The following is a 20,022-nucleotide window of genomic DNA, read 5'->3' on the forward strand; positions in this document are numbered from 1 at the left end:
CCTGCCCTCTTGGAGCAAAGGTTGTGTGGGAGGCGGGGAAGAGGGAGGTGGAGAGCTCCGTGGGCGCCTCAGGAGCTTGAGGCCTGAATCAGGAAGGACTCCAGGAAGAAGGCAGCCTTTGTGATGGGCCCTACAAGGTAGACGGGGTTTTAAAAGGCATTTGTTCTTTTCCAATCACCTGTTTGAGAAATAATTTAACAGTTCCAAACACTGTTTTTAACTTTAGAGTTTTAACTTCAGATTGAATTATGGTATCATATCAGAAGGGGGAGCATTATGTTAAACAGTCTATGGATATGTCACTGTATTTCAGAGTGGGAGGGGATACAAGACATTACATGTTTCTGTCGTCAGAGAGCTGAGTCTCCTGCAAGCTGTTGATGTCTTTTTGAGTCTTATCTCACTTTTTATGTTCCTCCTCAGGTTCAAAGCCCTCCTCTCTAGCAAACCAACAAATGACAACACCTGCATAGAGATCGGATACGTGAAGTACCCCATCTTTCAGGTAAGCCCCTGCTGTGGCCTGGAACCCTGCCGGTAGGTGTGGGGCACCGGTGGGTCCCTCCAACCCTCCACCTGTGGATCAGCCACTGTACTGAGTCAGCAGCTCCTGCACTCTTGGCCCCCATCCGCACACTGCCCTCCCACTTACCAACCATTCCTGCCCGCAGCATTAACTGAGCACCTATTATGTGCCCAGCACTGTGTTGGGACCTGGAGACACAAGGATAAAGGACATTCTTCTCCTGGGGACTCAGAGTCCAGAGGGGGGAACTCTGAGTTACGGTATAAAGTGGGGTGTGCATGAGAGAGGGGTGAACCAACAAGCTACAGAGATTCAGACCAGGGAGACTGGGCAAGGCCCCTGGATGAGGTGTCGCTGAAATATTGCAGGCTGAGGAGAAGCTGGCAAACCATGGGGAGGCTAGGGCTTAAGAAAGGGAGTTGGAACATTCCAGGCAGAGAGCAGCAGGTATGAAGTCCCCAAAGGTGGTTGAGCCCAGTGTGACCAGGAACCAGTGGACTTCAGGGAAATCCAGTGTCATTTTAACATTGGCCTGAACCTAATGTAAATAGGAAAGGAAGGTTTGTCAGAGGCCGGATGACATTGCCATATCTCCTTCCATTTGAAATCAATACCGTTTGGTTTATGGGGCACCTCTAAGGGGGCACAACAGCTTTCTTCCCTTTTCTTCCATTCTTCATGCCTGATTCATTTTTTTTTTCTTTTTTTTTTTTGGTGGTGTCTTTGTCTGGTTTTGGTATCAGGCTAATGGTGGCTTCATAGAATGTCTTTGGGAGTGTTCCTTCCTCTTCAGTCTTTTGGAAGAGTTGGAGAAGGATCGGTATAAGTTCTTCTCTGTACGTTTGGTAGAATTTGCCTGTGAAGCCATCTGGCCCTGGATTTCATGCCTGATTCATAAATCCAGCCTTGCAATGACATTCTCGCCACTAGGAGAAATTCACACCCCCAGCTGGCCTCGCAGCCCTATCTCTGAAGCTCCGAGTCTCATCAGGGGCATGGAGGCTGGTGGGCTGCTTACGTCCAGCAGGGGGCCTACAGGGGAGACTGTGGCCCCTCCGTGCTGTCTTCCCACAGCCAGGGTTAGTCGGCCAATGTGGGTGATCTGGGGATGGAGCTTATAGGATTCTGAACAGGACCTGTTTCCTCTGGTTCAGTTCTGGAAGGACAGCCCTGGGAAAATGTGGATAAGGCTCAGGCTGGCCCTCGGGAGGCTCACACTCCAAGAGGGTTGAGGAGATCGCTCAGACATAAGCAGGAGGCAAGCATGGCTGTAACCAGGGTCATAGGGCGGGGGTCCTGATCTGGGCCTTGAAGGACAGAGCTGCGTTTCAGGATCTAAATGCTACCTTCCCCAGTTTAAACAGCTGCATTCCCCTGTTTAAAATCATTGTCCCTCGTGTGACCTTGAACAAATTGCCCAGACTATCTGAGCCTCAGCTGCCTCATCTGGTGAATAGGAGAGAGAGGGTATTCCAGAGGGAGAATCAGGATAAACAAAGGCACAAAAGTGGGAAATCGAGGTGTGTATTTGAGGGAAAGTGATAATAGTCCATTCAGCTGTGTCTTAAGGTATACTGGAGACTGAAAAGATGCATTGGAACCACGTACTCTAAGCCAAGTGTGGCTGCCCAGATGATGGTTCTTCCCTCCACTGGTGATTGACCCTGGTCCCCCAGATCCTGTGATTCAGAGGGCTGCCAGGAAGCCTCCATGCCCTCACACTAAAGCCCTAAAGCCCACTGAGGTGTCAGTATTTCCACATTAGAGATGCATTCCTTTGGTTATGTTGAAACTTCAAACTAAAGAATCCTTATGGAATAACCATCCACAAGACACTCTCTTCTCTGAGCCTCATTTTCCCCATTTTTAACTCCAACTATGAATGAGGCACTGACCTTTGCTTGCATGTGGTTATCTGGATTAATCTTGCCACTTTTAGAGGCGGGGAAACTGAGACCCAGAGAACTCAGTGCTGGTCAGTGACAGAGCCATTATTTGAACCCAGTCTGGTCCAGAGAGAAACAATAATAAGAGCAGCTCCCATTTCATGTGCTCCAGCTACGTGCAGGGCTCGAAACCAGTGGTTCTCAACCTCAGCTGAGCAGTGGAATCATCTGAGGAACTTTGACGATTCCCAGTGTCCAGGCTGTAAATCAGAATCTGGGCTGCGGCCCAGGCATCAGCATTTTGAAGTCTCCACCCTCTGCCGTCATCCAGAGGCATGTGCAGCCAAGGTGGAGAACCAGTGCTCTCAGTTACACTGGTTCTCGAAATTTAGGAGGCATCAGAAACTCCAGGGGAAGCGCCGGGGGGTGAAGGGAGTTGCTTGTTAGGATGCAGAAAACTTGCTAAGATGCAGATTCCTGGGCCCCACCCCCCGGAGTTCCTGATTCTGTCGGCCTGGGGTGGGGCCCGAGAATTCATGTTTCTTACAAGAACCCAGGTAATGCTGTTGCTGCTGGTCCAGGGACCCACTCTGAGCACCACTGCACCACATCATCCCATTCAGTCCTCCCAGCTCCCCCTCCAGGTGGCTCTCCTCCCACCCAACAGACAAGGTAGAGGAAGTGGCCCGAGCTCCCACGGCTCATCACAGCCAAGCTGAGCTTCAGACCCAGGCCTGGCTGACTCCCAGACCCGACCTCTTAACGGCCTCCCTGCTCTGGGGCCTTGGGTCCTCCCTAACAATCGCCCAGCCCAGAGGAAAGGCCCATGAGCATTTGGAGCATGAACCAGATGCTGGAAACCACGCACCCCCCAGCTCTCCAAGTGCTCATGGCCTGGGACTAATTAGGGAGGTTCTTGTCATCAGAACCCGGCTTGTAGTAGGCACTCAATAAATGTTTGCTGTGGGAGCTGGTTAAATGAGACACCTATGTGGAAAGGCACAGCCCCAGAGGAATCATAGGCCTGTAATTGCTTTGGGCTGGATTAGGCTTCCGGGCCACATTAGCCTCCAGTTACTGTAATGGGCAGAGAAGATGGAGCGTGCCCCGGGGACTTTTCCATGTGCCCACCCCTTCCCCATAAAAGAAGAAAAGCCTCATTTGTGGCTCAAAATAGGCCAAGTAGGGCTGAATCTGACCCAGAAGGAGGCTCCCAGGAGCCTGTTCACTTCACTTCCATGCTGAACAGAAGAATTTTAGTAAATGAGCCAGCTTTGAGTTTCCTCCCTGCAAGAATGTTTAACATCATACACGGGCAAGAGCCCCACGCAGCTGAGGCTGCACCTGGGAGCAGGGCCTCCATGAGGCTGTGGACGCCGTTTACATCCTGCTTCGTGCAGGCTGACGGCTGCCAAGAAAAACAACTCCATAAACAGGCCCCTTGGCCTCATAAGGGTCCATTTCACCCCCTTGCAGAAAAGCCTTGTGCGGGCTGAGTCTGCAGGTGGCACGGCTCAGCCCGGTTTAAATTCCATTAGCCCCACGTTCTCCATCCATGCTCTTGAAAGCAGCATTTCAAGTCAACAACCCAACCGTGAGGAAATGAGATAACATGCTTTGTAACTGGAGCGGCCCCGTGTTCAGGACAGTTATTATTATGGCTCTTACCGTTATTATTGTTGGTTTGGCCTTTATGAAAGAGAGGTGCTAGGGGAATAAATGGATTTTAATAAAGCAAATATCCCAGCATTCGCCGATGTGGTGTTTTAGATGCTTATGACCCATCAGGTTTGGGGGTGGGGGCGGGTAAATAATGCTACGATATCACTTCACAAAGCCTCAGCCATCACCATTAAAGCACCGCCATCTCTGCAACAGGCAGGTGGCCAGAGCATGGGAGACTCAAATGCAAAAGAGGAAGGACAGGCACTGGGGAGGCAGAGACGGACGAGACCCAGTCTGTGCCCTCAGACTCCAGCGGGAAGTAACACTGCAGTCATGCGCGATGGGCTGCCCGGCACGGGGTGGGAGGCAGCTGAGAGATATGAGCAGATCTGAGGAGGCTTCACAGAGGTGACCTCTGAGCTAGATCCCGAAGGAGGGGCCAGAGATCAACAGGTGGAGAAGAAGGGAAGGGCATCCAAGCAGAGGGAACAGCATAGACAAAAGCAGAGGAGTGAAAGAGACGGTGGTAAGTTCTGATCAAGGCAAATGGTTGGGAGCGGTTAGAGCGAAAAAGGCAGATGTTATCAAGGTTAGGAGGAGAGAAGGACAGAGTGGCAGGTGAGATCTGAAAAAGTAAATTGAGCCATAGTAGCCGTATTCCTAACAGCAAAAAAAGTGGAGACAACCCAAAGGTCCATCGGCTGATGAATGGATACACAAAATGTGGTCCATCCACACAACGGGATATGATTCAGCAAGAGAAAAGAGGTGAAAGAGTGATATATGTGACAGCAGGGTGAACCTTGAAAACATCACACTGAGTGAAAGAAGCCAGACACAAAAGAGCACATGCTGTATGATTCCATGTGTATGAAATGTCGGGAACAGGCAAATCACAGTGGTTGTCAGCACAAGTAGGAAATGGGAGAGGCTGCTGATGGGCCTGGGGTTTGTCCTGGGGGTGTTGAAAATGTTCTAAAATTAGATTGTGGTGATGGTTGCACAACATTGTGAATATTCTAAAAACCATTGAACTGTATACTTTATTATTATTATGTTTTTTGTTTTTGTTTTTGTTTTGCGGTACCTGGGCCTCTCACTGCTCTGGCCTCTCCCGTTGCGGAGCACAGGCTCCGGACACGCAGGCTCAGCGGCCATGGCTCACGGGCCCAGCCGCTCCGCGGCATGTGGGATCCTCCCGGACCAGGGCATGAACCCGTGTCTCCTGCATCGGCAGGCGGACTCTCAAACCACTGCGCCACCAGGGAAGCCCTGAACTGTATACTTTAAATCAAAGCATTTTGTGTCATATGAACTCTATTTCAATACAACTGTAAATAATATATACATATACATATTTTTTGAACAATCTTTTTAATGAAGTATAGTTGATTTACAATGTTGTGTTTGTTTCTGCTGTGCAACATAGTGATTCAGTTATACATATATATATACATATTCTTTTTCATATTATTTTCTGTTATGGTTTATCATAGGATATTGAATATAGTTCCCTGTACTATACAGTAGGGCCTTGTTGTTTATCTATTTTATATATAGTTGTGTGTATATGTTGATCCCAAGCTCCTAATTTATCCCTCCCCAACCCCTTTCCCCTTTGGTAACCATAAGTTTGTTTTCTATGTCTGTGAGTCTGCTTCTGTTTCGTAAATAAGTTCATTTGTGGCATTTTAGATTCCACTTATAAGTGATGTATGGTATTTGTCTTTCTCTGACTTAACTTCACTTAGTATGGTAATCTCTAGGCCCACCCATGTTGCCGCAAATGGCATTATTTCATTCTTTTTGTCGCTGAGTAATATACCACATCTTCTCTGTCTATTCATCTGTCAGTGGACATTTAGGTTGTTTCCATGTCTTGACTATTGTAAATAGTGCTGCTGTGAGCATTGGGGTGCATGTATCTTCTCGAATTAGAATTTTCTCAGGGTATATGCCCAGTAGCGGGATTTCTGGGTCATATCGTAGTTCTATTTTTAGTTTTTTAAGGAACCTCCATACTGTTCTCCATAGTGGCTGCACCAATTTACATTCCCACCAACAGTGTAGGAGGGTTCCCTTTTCTCCACACCCTCTCCAGCATTTCTTATTCATAGATTTTTAATAATGGCCATTCTGACCTGTGTGAGGTGATACCTCATTATAGTTTTGATTTGCATTTCTCTAGTATTTAGCAGTATTGAGCATCTTTGCATGTGCCTATTGGCCATCTGTATGTCTTCTTTGGAGAAATGTCTGTTTAAGTCTTCTGCCCAGTTTTTGGTTGGATTGTCTTTTTTTGCTATTGAGTTGTATGAGCTGAAAAATGATTACTTTAAACACACATGCAAAAAGTAGATTGAGATCAGTCACAAAGGATGTTAAATGGCCTGAGTAAGAAAGTGGCAGCACATGGCAGAAGCACTACTGGAAGAAGATTTTTCAACCTCAGAGAAAATTGAAGAGCCAGCATTTATTGAGTTCTTGCCATGCACCTGCCAGGGCCGTTAGGCCTGTTACATATATTCACTCATTTAATCCTCATCACAACCCCATGAGGTAGGTCATATTATCCCCACTTTACAGATGATGAAACTGAGGCACAGAGAGCCTAACTTAATCCAGGTCACCCAGCTTTTAAGTGGCAGAGCCAGATCAGAAACTGAGGCAGCCCAGCTCCAGGTTCCTTGCTCCTAACCACTGTTCTGTATTAGTCACAGACTCTCAGAGCCTGAAGGGACCATAGAGGGCAGCCCAGTCCAAGCACCTCATTTTATAGGCGCCCCAAAATGCAATGTAACAGTCTACAGATTTTTCCAACACACCTTTATTAAGCCCAGGCAGCTAAAGTCAGTGTGTCATACAGGCAGGCAGAAGACATTAGAGAGGAGTGGAGACAGTAGCCGACCGGGAAGGATACACACCACCTAAAACATTTATACTCAGCTCCATGGGAGGTGGTGACAGCCAATACTAACACATCCTGAGGCTTCATTCTACTTGAGGGACACCAGTTTGCAAAGCTCTGAGACTCGGCACAGCATCCTGCATCCTGAGTCACGTGTACAAAACCCGGCTTGGACAGTTCACACCATCAATGAAACGTTGAAACCCTGGACCCCTGATGGCTTCATCTTGGATCTTGTCAAGTTATAATAAGCAGGTGGTTTCACCGTGGCTCAGTCACCCTCTGGAACTTAAACAAGAGGCTTCTAGTCAAACCGGGCCATGTTCCCAGGGGGACTGCCGCTGGTGCAGGGTCTTTAAGCCACACCACGTGTGCTGCAGTTCTGGGCAGCTCGGTGGGGTGGTAGGTAGGAGGACAACCTAGGATTATCACTCATAGACGGGGGAAAACCATCCCGGGGAGCAGAGCTTAGAATTGTTTAATTTGGCGCTGAGGATGAACCACAGGGAGACAGACTGCAGCATGGCGTAAGGAAAAATATCCAGCCTATAAAACTTTTAAAGGGAACTTCTCCTGAAAGGCAGTGATCCGGTGGGAATGGCCACCCTTAAAAAGGGGTGTCATACAGGGACTCAGAACCGGCCTGAGGGTTTGAGTGGATGGCTTTAAGATGACTGTGTCTGTGTGCCATTGACACTTGGCTCCCTGGGTTCTGTCTTCCAGCTGGTCATGCAGTACCTCTACTACGGTGGCCCAGAGTCGCTTCTCATTAAAAACAACGAGATCATGGAGGTAAGGAAGCCGCTGTGTCATTGAGTGGGTGGCAGTCACGGGCGGTGTCTGGGGGGAGGCTGTGTTGGGTCTTCATTTGGATGCAGGCTTTGGGGTCCTGCCTGCCTCCTTAGATCTCCCAAGGGCTTCTCATCAGAGCCCCCTCCCCTGGAAGGCTGGGGTGCTGGGTGCGCTAGTCTGATCCCTTTTCAATAGCAACTGAGTGAAGCCCAATTTTAACTGGCTTTGGCGGGTGGAGGAAAGGAAATTTACTGAAGAGTCTGAGGCTAGCGCTAGCTTCAGGCACAGCTGGGGCTCAAATAGCATCATCAGGAACTATCTTTGATGACTTCTCGCTTGTCATTTGTAAGAGAAATATATGGTCTGAAAGCATTCCTCAAATCTCAGCATGTCCACTGAGGCAGAAGCCAAGAACCAGTTACAAAGCTCTCCTGGCCTCACTCAGGCCCCTCATTCCTGCAGCTCCCTGGCTCTCCCAGTCTCCTGTCCACCTCTCGTAACTCTGCCTCTTCTCCCCTCCCTGCTCCTTCCTAGAAGTGGAACTCGTGTCAAAGCTGGTAGCTTTGAACCAGAAGCCAAAATCACTTTGATATTCCTGAGCGAAAGAGCCAGGAGCCCTTTCAGGTGCCTGAAGTCCAGGGTGGCTGATGAGAGATGTCAGAACACTATGAGTTGTTCAAGAGGTGACGCCACACAGTGGTTCAGACATGGGCTCTGGGCCAGACTGGGTTCAGATCCAGGCTCTACCCCTTCTGAGCTGTGTGATCTTGGAGCAGTAATTTAACCTCTCTGATCCTCAGTTTCCCAACCTGTAGAATGGGGATATGTACAATATCTACCCCATTGGGTTTTGAAGATCCTGAGAGTTTCTATTTGTAAGGTGCTTACTACAGTACCTGGCATGTGTCACAGGGGCTGTGTGTTCACTGGGGGCCATTTATCCTTTTGTTCTTACTCTGTGAAACCTTCTGTGGTCACTCCCCCGCCCCCCAGAGTTACCCTCCTGTCTCTCTGGATGGCTCCTCTGACACGTCACAACCTCAGGGCTAAACTACACTCTGAGGACTCAGACTCTTTTGTAAATCTTTTCAAAAAATTATTTTCAAATTGAAATAATGAACATACATTTCAATCATGTAGACAATACAGAAGGGCTTTATAGTACATGAAAAGCACCTCGCCCAGCCTCCCAGTCCTTTCCCCAAAGGCAATCCCTCTGAACTCTTGCTTCAGCCCTTTCCTCCCCTCCCCAGAGCCTCTGCTCGGCATCTGCCACAGCCAGGTGCCGTGCTCAGGGCTGGAATACAGCAGCTATGCAAAGGGACAGAGATCCCTGCCCTCCTGGTCTCTGGAGAGGGCGACAGGCATGACATCATGTCTGGTGTGAGAAGGGCTGTGAGGAAAACTCAGACAGGGTAAGGGGGCCAGACGGTGATGGAGGGAGGAGTCCTGAGGTGACATCTGTGTGGAGACATGGATACATGGAGTGAGCCACATTGACACCCACCTTGCTGAATAAGAGCGTCACCCTTATTGCTGGACGTAACAATTTTAGGCAGTTTTCCTTGACCTCTTGCTATAATAAATGTAAATTTGATTCACTTCGACCCCACCCCTCTCCCGTGCCATCTTCCCCTGCAGTTGAATTCTGTCGCTGAGTCTTAGTCCTCTAATGCCGGCAACAGCTTCCAGCTTTAGAGTGATGTCCGACACTTTATTTCTGGTGCCTTCACCTTGGGTACCGCTGTGGGAGGTGAAGAGTTTTCTCACTGTGGGCGTTGCTCTCCTTCCACCTCCCAACCTCTAACAGGCTCTTTTCATGGTTTTTAGCTTCTGTCTGCTGCTAAATTTTTCCAGCTGGAGGCTTTGCAGCGACACTGTGAGATTATCTGTGCAAAGAGCATCAATACCGACAACTGTGTGGATATTTACAACCACGCTAAGGTAATCGATCCCATCCTCGCTTGCCGAGCACCCCCATGCCCTGATGCGGGACAGGCTTTCTTTGCAGACACTCTGAGTCCAGGTAGAGCGCAGATGCTGGGCCTGTGCATTTAGGCCAAGCCGTCATCACTCCTCCCAAGGTCTGCTTCCTGCTTAGAAGAGATGTCTTTCCCTTTATCCACGCCTCCAGAACACAATGAAAGCAAGCAAGCAGACGTTTCAAAAGCAGAGTCATTCTCAAACTGTAGCATGCGTATGAGTCACATTGCAGACTGATTCAGCAGGCTCTGGGGTGGGCGCTGGTCCTGCGTTTCTAACAGGCTCCCAGGTGAAGCTTCTGCAGCTGGTCTAGGCCACACCTTGAGCAGTGGTTCTCCAAGTGTCGTCTCCAATCCAGCAGCATCAGTATCAACCAGAAACTTGTCAGGAATGTATATTGTAGGCCCCACCCAGAGCTACTGAATCAGAAACTTTGTGAGTGAGGTCTGGCCGTCTATGGCTTCCCAGGCCCTCCAGGTGATTCTGGGGTGTTCACAGGTGAGAACTATTATGCTAGAACTGAGGTTCCTGATGCTGGCTGCAGCTGCACGGTAGAATCACCTGGGCACTCACTTAAAATCCCCATGCCTGGGACCTATCACAGTCCAATTCATCAATCCCTGGGGGTGGAGCCTGGAAAAAAGGTATTTTTTTCATAGCTTCCTGGGTGATTCTCAGATGTGCCAAGGTTGAGAAGAGGCTGTCAATACTAGAGAGGTCCAAGGCGTCCTCCTGGTCAGGTGGCCCCAACACCTGGGGTGACATTTGGAATCTCGGTGTGGCCCTTCACCCCAAAGATCTCTGCAGGGAAGCCCAGGAATCTGTATTTTTAACAGGCTTGCAGGGCAACCTTTGTGATTTCAGCCCTAAGGCCGGTCTTCACTCCAGTTTTTGGAGTAAAATCAGTGAACCACCGATTTCATCCAATTCACTTCACAAGTGGGGATACCGGGACCAAGAGAATTAAAATCATGTGTCCAGGTGCCACTTCATTTTGGTTCATGCGCTCAGGACGGGGGGGATTAGCAACTGCTGGGAAGAAACAATGAAATAAATTAAGATCAGGAGTTAATTTAAAACAAAGCGCTCTTCTTTGGTATAACTGGAGCTCAGCACACATGCCTCCCACATCCACGGTTGTAGAGTGACAACTGATGTGAATAATGGTTACTCTGCTTGTTGTGAAAACACAGGTTGCGTTTTAGATGTTATTTTCTGTTTTACACCGACATTCCCTGAGTCCTTTCCAGGTGCAGGCCTCTGTGCTTAAGGCTTTGTTGCGTTGTCTTTTGAAATCCTCACCACAACCCTCTCATTAGTCCCATGTTATAATAAGGAAACTGAGGCACAGAGAGGCGAAGTAACTTGCTTAAGGTCACACAGCTAGTACAGAGATTTTTTTTCATTATGGTAAAACATACGTAATGTGAAACTTACCATTTTAACCATTTCTAAGTGTACACACTTCAGCGGTGTTACGTTCATTCGCGTTGTGCAACCATCACTGCCATCCATCTCCAGAATTTTTCATCTTCCCAAACTGAAATTCTATACCCATTAAACACTAACTCCCCATTCCCCCTCCTCCCCAGCCCTTGCAACCATCATTCTACTTTCTGTCTCTGTGAGTTTGACTGCTCTAGGTACTTCATGTAAATGGAATCATATGGTATTTGTCTGGCTTATTTCTGTGGCCGGCTTCTTTCGGTTAGTACAATGTCCTCGGGGTTCACCCATGTTGTAGTGTGTGTCGGAATTTCATTTCTTTTTCAGGCTGAATAATATTCCATTGCATGTATGTACCACGGGTTTATCCATTCATCCATCAGTGGATACCTGGGTTGCTTCCACCTTTTGGCTCTTGTGAATAATGCTGCTATCAACAGGGGTGCGCAAATATCCGTTCCAGTCCCTTCTTTCAGTTCTTTGGGATATTTGCCCAGAACGTAAACCTAGATTTGCCTCACTCCAAAGCACAGGTTTACTTCCTTGTGTTTATTGTCTGGCCTAATAAATGTTCAAAATATTTGCAATAATCCTTGCAATAATACTCAAAAAAAGATTTTCTGATTGGTCATCAGTAAATCAAAAGGTTCAGTCAGGCTACTTTCTACCCACACACACTGGATGTTTTGGTTAAGTAAGGGCTTTACCAAAATCTGGTTTCTTGAGACACAGCAAAAAAAAATTTTTTTTTTTTAATCTTGAACTGGTTACTTTGCGAAAAAAGCATCCAGAGAAACTCTCTACCCAGGAAGAGGGCCCAATTAGTCTCACAGTCCTCTGCCCCCTCCCCTGGCCATTAGACACCCAAATTGCCCTGTGAACCCCACATCTACAGTGGCTTTGCTGTGGCCTATCTCCTTGGCAGCAAGGCCTGCGTTCCACAGTCCCATTTTAATAACTTCAGGCTCCTTGGCAGGCAGCTTCTGTAGCTGTCTTTTTATTTAATAACGCACCCGATGCAACGTGAGCCCGGGCTGGGAATACATTAGTGCTACAGGCTTGGAACACCGATGGCAAAGAACTGCCTCTTTCATTGACGTGCCTCTGCAGCCAGAGCTCGGTCTTTTACAGACGCCAACCTCTGTCTACCCTCCCAGGCCTCATCCTGGAATGTTTCCAAGGTCAACGCCTGCCCTTCGTGATACTCGCATGGAGAACGGGGCAATGCCAGCACCCGTTGCCCTTTCTATTTTCTGCTTCCCCTGTGCTGTGGATCCTGCAGCTCCTGCTAATGATAACCTGCCACGTGGATTCTATTACTGCCAGCTTGTGCTGCATACTGAGGCTAGTTTAGTAAAAGAGACAGAAAAGAAACCAATACTCGGTTTGGAACCCCAGGAAATGCAGGCATTGAGATACTAACCACCATGCTTCAAATGTCAACAAGTTCTTGGCAGCCTTACCTCTGTTCTGCACCTAACCATTGGAGACAGCTGTGGGGCTTTCCAGCCCAGAAGAGAAACCTAGCCCATAAATGCATGGCTTCCTCATCTTTCTTTTCCTAGCAAAGCTGTCTCGAACTATTCAGTCATGAAGAAGAGGCCCTGGAGCTTCTGATGGCCCTTTCAGGGTGTCTTTCAACTCGAGAATAAGAACAAGCTGGTTCATCAAATTGAATCTAAGCTAACGCAGTAAGCTCAATGGGGCACTGTGATGGGAAGAACGTGTGTTTGGAAACCAAGGGATTCATTCCCTAGTGTTTATTGTGAGCCCACTGTTTACCAGGAGATGTATATACATCTGAATAAGAAATTAGTAAGATATGGTCTCTGCACTTGAAAAAGGTACTGTCTAGGAGAGGGGTCAGCAAACTTCTTCTGTGAAGGTCCAGATAAATATTTTCACAGAGGCCATGCTGTCACTTTGATCCTACTCAATTCTGCCATTGTAGTGAAAAGCAGCCAGAGACAATATGTAAATGAATGGGCGTGGCTGTCTCCCAATAAAACTTTATTTACAAAAACAGGTGGTGGGCCAGATTTGGCTCACAAGCCTGTAGTGTAGTTTGTCAACCGTTGGTCTAGAAGGTGAGAAGTCTGGTCCCAGTTCTATCTGTAATTAACTGTGTAAAGGTAGGCAAGCATCTGATATATACTCACCATTCAATAAATATCACCAAATATAAATGTAAGTACTTCTTGTGTTTATTCTTTTCCAATTACACTAACTTGTGATGAGAGACACCCCTATACAAAGCAAGTGGCTAGGTGTGGTAAGGGAAGAGGGTCTCTCTGTGGCCACAGAATCAGAGATAGGAAACTCTGAGCCTTAGTTTCCCCACATGTACAATGAGGCTTTTTCTCTGTGACTCTAAAAGGAGGGTTCATGTTGAAAGAATGAAAGCATTCCTAAGAACTCTTCCAGCTCCAAGATGCTATGCATCTCTGTGAACATTTGTGTGATAACAAGCCTGCTCACCTGATAAAGCTCACCAGGCCCCCTAAGCCTCTCAGAGCCCACAGAATTGCCTGGTGTGTCCGAGTCCTAAATGCACAGAGCATGGTACCCTCCAGTCCACACCCCCTCATTTTGTAGCCTGGAAACTGAGGCCCAGAGAAGTGATTTGACTTGCCCAAAGTTGCACATGATTTTTATGAAGATAAGTCATTGGCTCAGTGAATTAGCACACGGTGTCAGTGAGTTCAAGGTACAGGCTCGAGGGAGTTCCCTAGTGGCCTAGTGGTTAGGATTCCAGGCTTTCACTGCCGTGGCCTGGATTCAGTCCCTGGTTGGAGGACTGAGATCCCGCAAGCCATGTGATGCAGCCAAAAAATAATAATAATAGTTTTTAAAAAAAAGAAAAAAAGGTTACAGGCTTGGTCCTTCTATGGGCCAGTTAGCTGAACTAGGTTCCATAGATACAGTCAACTCCCCTTATCCCAACCTAGGCACCTACTTTGTCCACGTGGGTCCCTGGATTTAAATGAGTGAGATGAGAGTCATAATTATGAATAGTTTACATTTAGCATGTCAGCTAACATTGAGTGAGCACTGACTACAATCAGCCATTGTTCTGAATGTGCCATGTATTATCTCGTTTAATGCCGGCGACAGCTTATTAGGTAGGTGTTATTATCTTCCCCCATTTTAGGGACAGGAATATGGAGGCACAGAGAGATTAAATAACTTGCCCAGCAGCCGATGGCTGGAAGTGGCAAAGTCTGGATTAAAAACTCACACAGATTCCAGAGCCCCCTCCCTTAGCTCCCTTCCTAAGCTGCCTCCCCTATAAGTGTGACAGATGACAATCCTGCCATCAGTTATGTTCCATTCAATCCCCCCAACAGGTCTATGATGCAAGTGACATAGTTCCCATTTTGAAAATGAGGAGCCTAAAGCCAGAGGCCAAGTGACCCAGCCCTGGTCACATATTCAGAAAAGTGGGGGAACCCCAACTTGAATCCAGGTGTCCCGCTCATTCCACCATCGCCCTGTTGGCGCTGCCTCATCGTAATTCCACCATTCCGCGTGGAGCAGCTTAAAGCGTATCTCTGGCTTAAGGACAGCATATTAGGGAGTTCAGAACGATAAATTCCGCATTTAGATAATTTAGCATCTAAATAAAGCAACAGGATATCATCTCAGGGAACGTTTAACTAACTTCTGAGCATCCAGCTCATTGCAAAAGAGAGACAAGCTTTGAAAACTGTAGAAAAGGTTTGAATAAGGACACAGCTGACCCTCGTATGCACATTTGCTTCTGCATCTCAAACAGGAATTCCTCCACCAAGCACGCTTTCGAGGTTGAATGGTATCAGGCCAGAGGCAGTGCATCCTAATGGTCAAACACACAGCCTTCAGGACTTGAGTTACCAGGGTTCAGCTCCTGGTTCTGTCCTTGACATGTTGTGTGCATTTTTGTCAGCTGCTCTCTTGTCTCACTTTCCTCATCTATAAATTGAAGGTGGTAATAGTACCTGCCTCAAGGACATTTGAGGACTGTGAGATGATGCACGTGAAGTGCCTAGCATGGTGCCCAGCACATGATATGCTGTCAATAAATGTTTGCTGCTGGTGTCACTACTCTGAGAATTAACTGTTCATTCATACGTTCAACAAATCCATATTGTGTCTACTATCTGCCAAGCCTTCTTCTTGGGCTTGTAAAGTGAGGCAGGTCAATGTCATCCCTTCCGTATTGGTTTAGTCTGTCAGGAACCATGTCTCCTGATCAGTTTCTCAACCTTGGCACTACTGACAATGTGAGCTGCATAATTCTCTGCCAGGGGGTCTGTCCTCTGCATGGTGGGGTATTTAGTGGCATCCCAGGCTTCTACCCACTAGATGCCAGTAGTACACATGCCACCCCCGCCCCCAAGCTGTGACAACCAAAAATGTGTCCAGACTTCCAGATGTCTCCCTCAGAGACAAAATCACCCCTTGTCGAGAACCACTGCCCTAAATACAGGGGGTAGGTAGGCAGTGCCCACTCATAGGATGGTTGTGAGAATTAAGTGAGTTAATAGATACTTGTAAAGAGATTAGAACTGTGTCGGCAACTCCGTCGGTGCACCAGTTATCTGTAGTGGAGCAAAGAGACCCAAAACCCAGTGTTAAAAGAGTGAGTGCTTGTTTAGTACATGAGTTGACGGCGTGGCTGGGCTCTTCTGGTCTCAGCCAGCCTTGCTTCTGAGGTCAGCTGGCCGGTCGGCTGTGGCTGGCTGTGCGGATCCTGGCTGGGCTCTGTCGCCGTCGGGTCAGTTTCACGTGGTTGGTCCAGCTGCAAGCAGGCTAGCTCAGGCTTGTTTTTGAGGCAGAGGCAGGGTTCTGAGAGAGAGCACGGAAGCACACATGGCCACTTGAAGCCAGCTCAGAACTGGCAACTCTCACTTCAACTGTGTTCTCTTGGCCTGAGCAACTCACAAGGCCAAGGCGGGGAGAAATGGACTCAGCCCTTTGATGGGAGGAGCTGCAAAGTCACATACCCTGGGTGTGAATACAGCAAAGGATGCAGAATCAGGGCCACTGTCACAGTCAGTCTACCTTAACAGGTGTTCGCCATCAACACATGTGAAAACAGGTGCTTTCAGAAACATAACCATCTCCTGCTTCTTCTCCACTCTCCACAGTTTCTTGGAGTCATTGAGCTCTCAGCATATTGCGAAGGCTACTTTCTCAAAAACATGATGGTCCTCATAGAAAACGAAGCATTCAAGCAGCTCCTATATGACAAAAATGGCGAAGGGACGGGCCAGGATGTGCTCCAGGACTTACAGAGGACGTTGGCCATCAGGATTCAGTCAATCCACTTGTCATCTTCCAAAGGTTCTGTTGTATGAAACGTCCAGTCCAAGGAATGTTCCCTGGGGACTTGCCAGTTCTGCTGCTGCATTGGCTTCACACAAACATACAAGTCTCACCTGGCATCTGTTTTTGGCTGGGCCGAGGAGCTGCCTTTACTGCCTCAGCTGCTCTTGAATAAGCAAATGCAGCTCCCATGAGCTCCTGTTGAGAAACAAAGGACATGCCACTGGCCTGCAGGTCAGATTGCAGCTGGATCCACAGCTAGAAGGCCAACGTGGGGCAGCCGAGCTAACCTCATCTGAAAGCACCCCTGGGGCAGTTGAACACCCCTTGCCAGGGACCGCTGTCCAGCAAATAGACTGAGAACTAAAGGTCGTTCAGGTTCCAGGTTGACAGCTGGAGAACTTCACTGTACCAACTCTGAAAAGCATTATATTTATTACACATTACCTTAGTAGCTGCAATTCCGCAAGAGTTAAACCATGGTAGCAAATTGGTGAGACTGTTCCCAATGACGAAGACATCATTTGGCATATTTTTAGGGGTGGGAACTTTTTAAAATGTTCATAAAAACAAAAACCCCAAAACAGGGCAGCCTTGTAGTTTAAAATATATTTCTAAAAGCTTAACAGTTCATTTTCAACTGGATTGTGTTTAGGGATCTGTGTTTTGAGATTTCTTTTTTTTTAAAAAAAAAAAAACAGTCGCAGTTCTACACTGTATAAACATGCATCTGAGAAGATATTGCTGATATTCTACACAAGGTGAAATAATAACCTTGCCTTAGTGATCATGGTTACACAAAAGAGGTGCACTGCCAATAATTAACTCAATAGTTGAAAAAAACCTGCATGCTAATCGTGATTTCGGGGTGAGAATAAAATCCCCCCACATAAAAAAAAAAAAAAACATGCATTTGCATGGGCCTGAACCTGTAAAATGTTATGTTTGTGCTTCATTTTTTGCCAAGGTAAAAATGTCCCATCACTTCTTGCTAAAAGTCCATTTGGTGAAACTATCATATCCATTTCCTTTCCTAGTTACAAATGATGCTGGGATGCTTTTGCAGAAACGTGTTCATAGATGATGCTGCATAGGGGATGGGGGGGCACGTCAGAGAATTTACTATTAGTCCCAGAGTTTCCTCTGTATTCTCAGAAGATGTTAATAGTTTGTTACTAGCCAGAGGATATGACTATGTTAGATTATTTTTAAAGATGAAACATGTATGATAGGATGGATTCTTTCTGTATTCTGAGAGTGTACAGTACAGGGTTATCTATAATGAAAGTTTATATCGACAGGGTTCTGTTTGCTTTGCCATATATTATAAGCAAAAGAGATTAGTGAAGTGCCACAATATTCCAAATAATTTTTGAGTCGCTGCCTTTTTTTTTTTTCTTGTCCTTTCATCTGAAACCTAGATAACATGCAGTAAAAACTAGGAGAATGACTCTTACCCTTTGGGATGGCAAAGTTTCGTTGACAAAACTATTTCCTAGCATGCCTTTGGGAACTTGTGCGCAGACCCCAGAGTCTAAAGGAGCTGCTGTTCAAACGTTGTACTAGCTCCCTGAGCCATTGTTCAGAGGACCAATGTCAAGTCCTATTTCATGGGTATGACCCATGAAGTACCCGGGCCACATCTGTCTACAGCATTGGCTCTTCCGTGATGCTGATACACAGGTCTCTCTTCCACTTGGTCATTTGCAAACCTCCCCAGACCCCAACATCCGATGAGGAAGGGGAAAAAAAAAAAACTGCCTACAGAGGAGTCCAAGTTACAGATACACAGCACATCCTGAGTCATTGCTGTCTCTCGCCTCCTGCTGTCCGAGATGCTGCGTGGATGTTTCCTTAACCGCGACTGACTTCCCTGTGAATGTCTGATGCTAGCTCTGGGCCTCTGGGCATTGATTTGTACAGTGGCAACTCCTGACGGGCTTCTGTCATAGTTTGGTGTGCTTTCTCTGTCATTAAAAGAAATGATTTTCCCAAGCCACGCATTGTTTGTATGGTACCAGTGAGCTCTTACCCCGCAGTTGGAGCCTGAGAACTTCACTCAGTTAAGAGATCGGAAAATGTGCCCCTGCAGAAAAAAAAACAAGGGAAATGAAGATGTTAGATAAAAGATGGTGCTCGTGTCGCTGATTGCCTTGCACTCTGCCAACTAGAACTTGGCTAACCAAGCTCTAGTCCCATGGGTCTGCAGACACCTCTGGGTGCCACCCTTGGATTTCCTTCCCATCAGGCAGAGGACATAGAGGTGCCACCTGTAATTGCCTCTTGCCTCCTGCAGCTAACTCGCCTGCAAAGGATGGAGTTCTGACTGTCATTTGTGTGCCTTGATGAAGCTTTTGGGGAGTGGGGGAATGGAGAAAAACAGGTTATCTCAACCTAGCATGCCCCGCCCCCAAGGGCAGCATGAAGTGATATTTGTGGATGGTGGCAGCTTTCTGGGATTGGGGGTGAGGGTCATGGAGGGACAAGCAGCTCTCCCCTTGGGGGTCAAACCAAGTCCCCAGCTGGTCCCCTCTGGCTCCTGACCCAGCCTGGGCCCAACCCAGGCCTGGTGGAGATGAATACCTCTGGCCTATCCACAGAGGCCTACAGGAAGCCAGGGAGAGGTCCAGGCAGCCCCTGGAGCCCTGGGCCAGTGAGGCCTGGTCAACAGCTGACATCACAAGCACCTCTGGCAAAGACTGATCACCCCTGCTTAGCAGTCGAGGTCTGTTTCTTCTTTAGGAAGCAACCCAAGCAACTGAGTGCCAGGGGCCAGAACTCTGAGTCAGGCCAGGAGAACAGAAGGTCAATTTATTTTTGACTGCATCACCCCCTGTGTAGCCTCGGGGTGAATAAGGCATCTGATGTGTTCCTTTTGGAAAGATAAAGTGTGTGCTGTGGCATTTGCCTTTTACTTGTCAGATAGGGGGCTTTGTCCCCCGGTTCTTAGCGACTGCACAAGGGCCCCTTAGCATGGGGGGTAGGCGTAGGCGGGGGAGCCTACCTGCCTGCCACGTAGCTCCCCTGCGCCCCTTCCCTTCACAGTGAAAAACCAGAAGGCTCGTGTGCCTGCAGCCCCGGGAATCAACATGAAGGGCTTGACCTGGCTTCTGCTACCCACTCCCCAACTCAACGTGTGAAGGGTCTTATATATACCATGCTTGGGTGCCATCTGTTCTCCCCAAAAGAAGGAAGATTCTCCACCCAAAACAGAGATCAAGGTGTGAGCTCCCAACACAAGAGGGGCTCAGGCAGAAGCTCGAGGAAAGTGCAGTCGGGCCTCTGGTACGGCTGGATAGAGGGCCTCTACCAGAGTCTCTGCACCCCTGGGACTCTGGTGTTCTGTGACTCTTGTAGCTTGCGTTTCTTTCCTGAGAAGCCCCAGGCAAAAGTGTTACTCCAGCTGGGTGATATGTCATCCAGAGTTGTCTCAACAAAGCTGGTATCACACAGCGCTTACTAACCTCAGGCGTCCTGCTCTCAGGGTGGGTGAAAGGTAAGGATCCTAG

The 20,022-nt window shown here is 47.8% G+C and overlaps 1 protein-coding gene across 4 annotated transcripts in view; it reads left to right on the plus strand.

Moving 5' to 3' along the window:
- ABTB3 (ankyrin repeat and BTB domain containing 3) overlaps positions 1 to 18,508 on the plus strand; it is a 389,892-nt gene extending 371,384 nt beyond the window's left edge. For all 4 annotated transcript variants that reach the window (XM_067010051.1, XM_059081993.2, XM_067010050.1 and 1 more), the window contains 4 exons: positions 424 to 505; positions 7,709 to 7,777; positions 9,608 to 9,721; positions 16,336 to 18,508. In XM_067010051.1, coding sequence (XP_066866152.1) covers positions 424 to 505; positions 7,709 to 7,777; positions 9,608 to 9,721; positions 16,336 to 16,545 — 475 coding nt within the window. In that variant the 3' untranslated portion in view covers positions 16,546 to 18,508. The remainder of the gene's footprint in view (positions 1 to 423; positions 506 to 7,708; positions 7,778 to 9,607; positions 9,722 to 16,335) is intronic.
- Positions 18,509 to 20,022: the final 1,514 nt, after the last annotated feature.

This window comes from Kogia breviceps, chromosome 12 (assembly GCF_026419965.1).
Source record: "Kogia breviceps isolate mKogBre1 chromosome 12, mKogBre1 haplotype 1, whole genome shotgun sequence".
Taxonomy (NCBI): Eukaryota; Metazoa; Chordata; class Mammalia; order Artiodactyla; family Physeteridae; genus Kogia; species Kogia breviceps.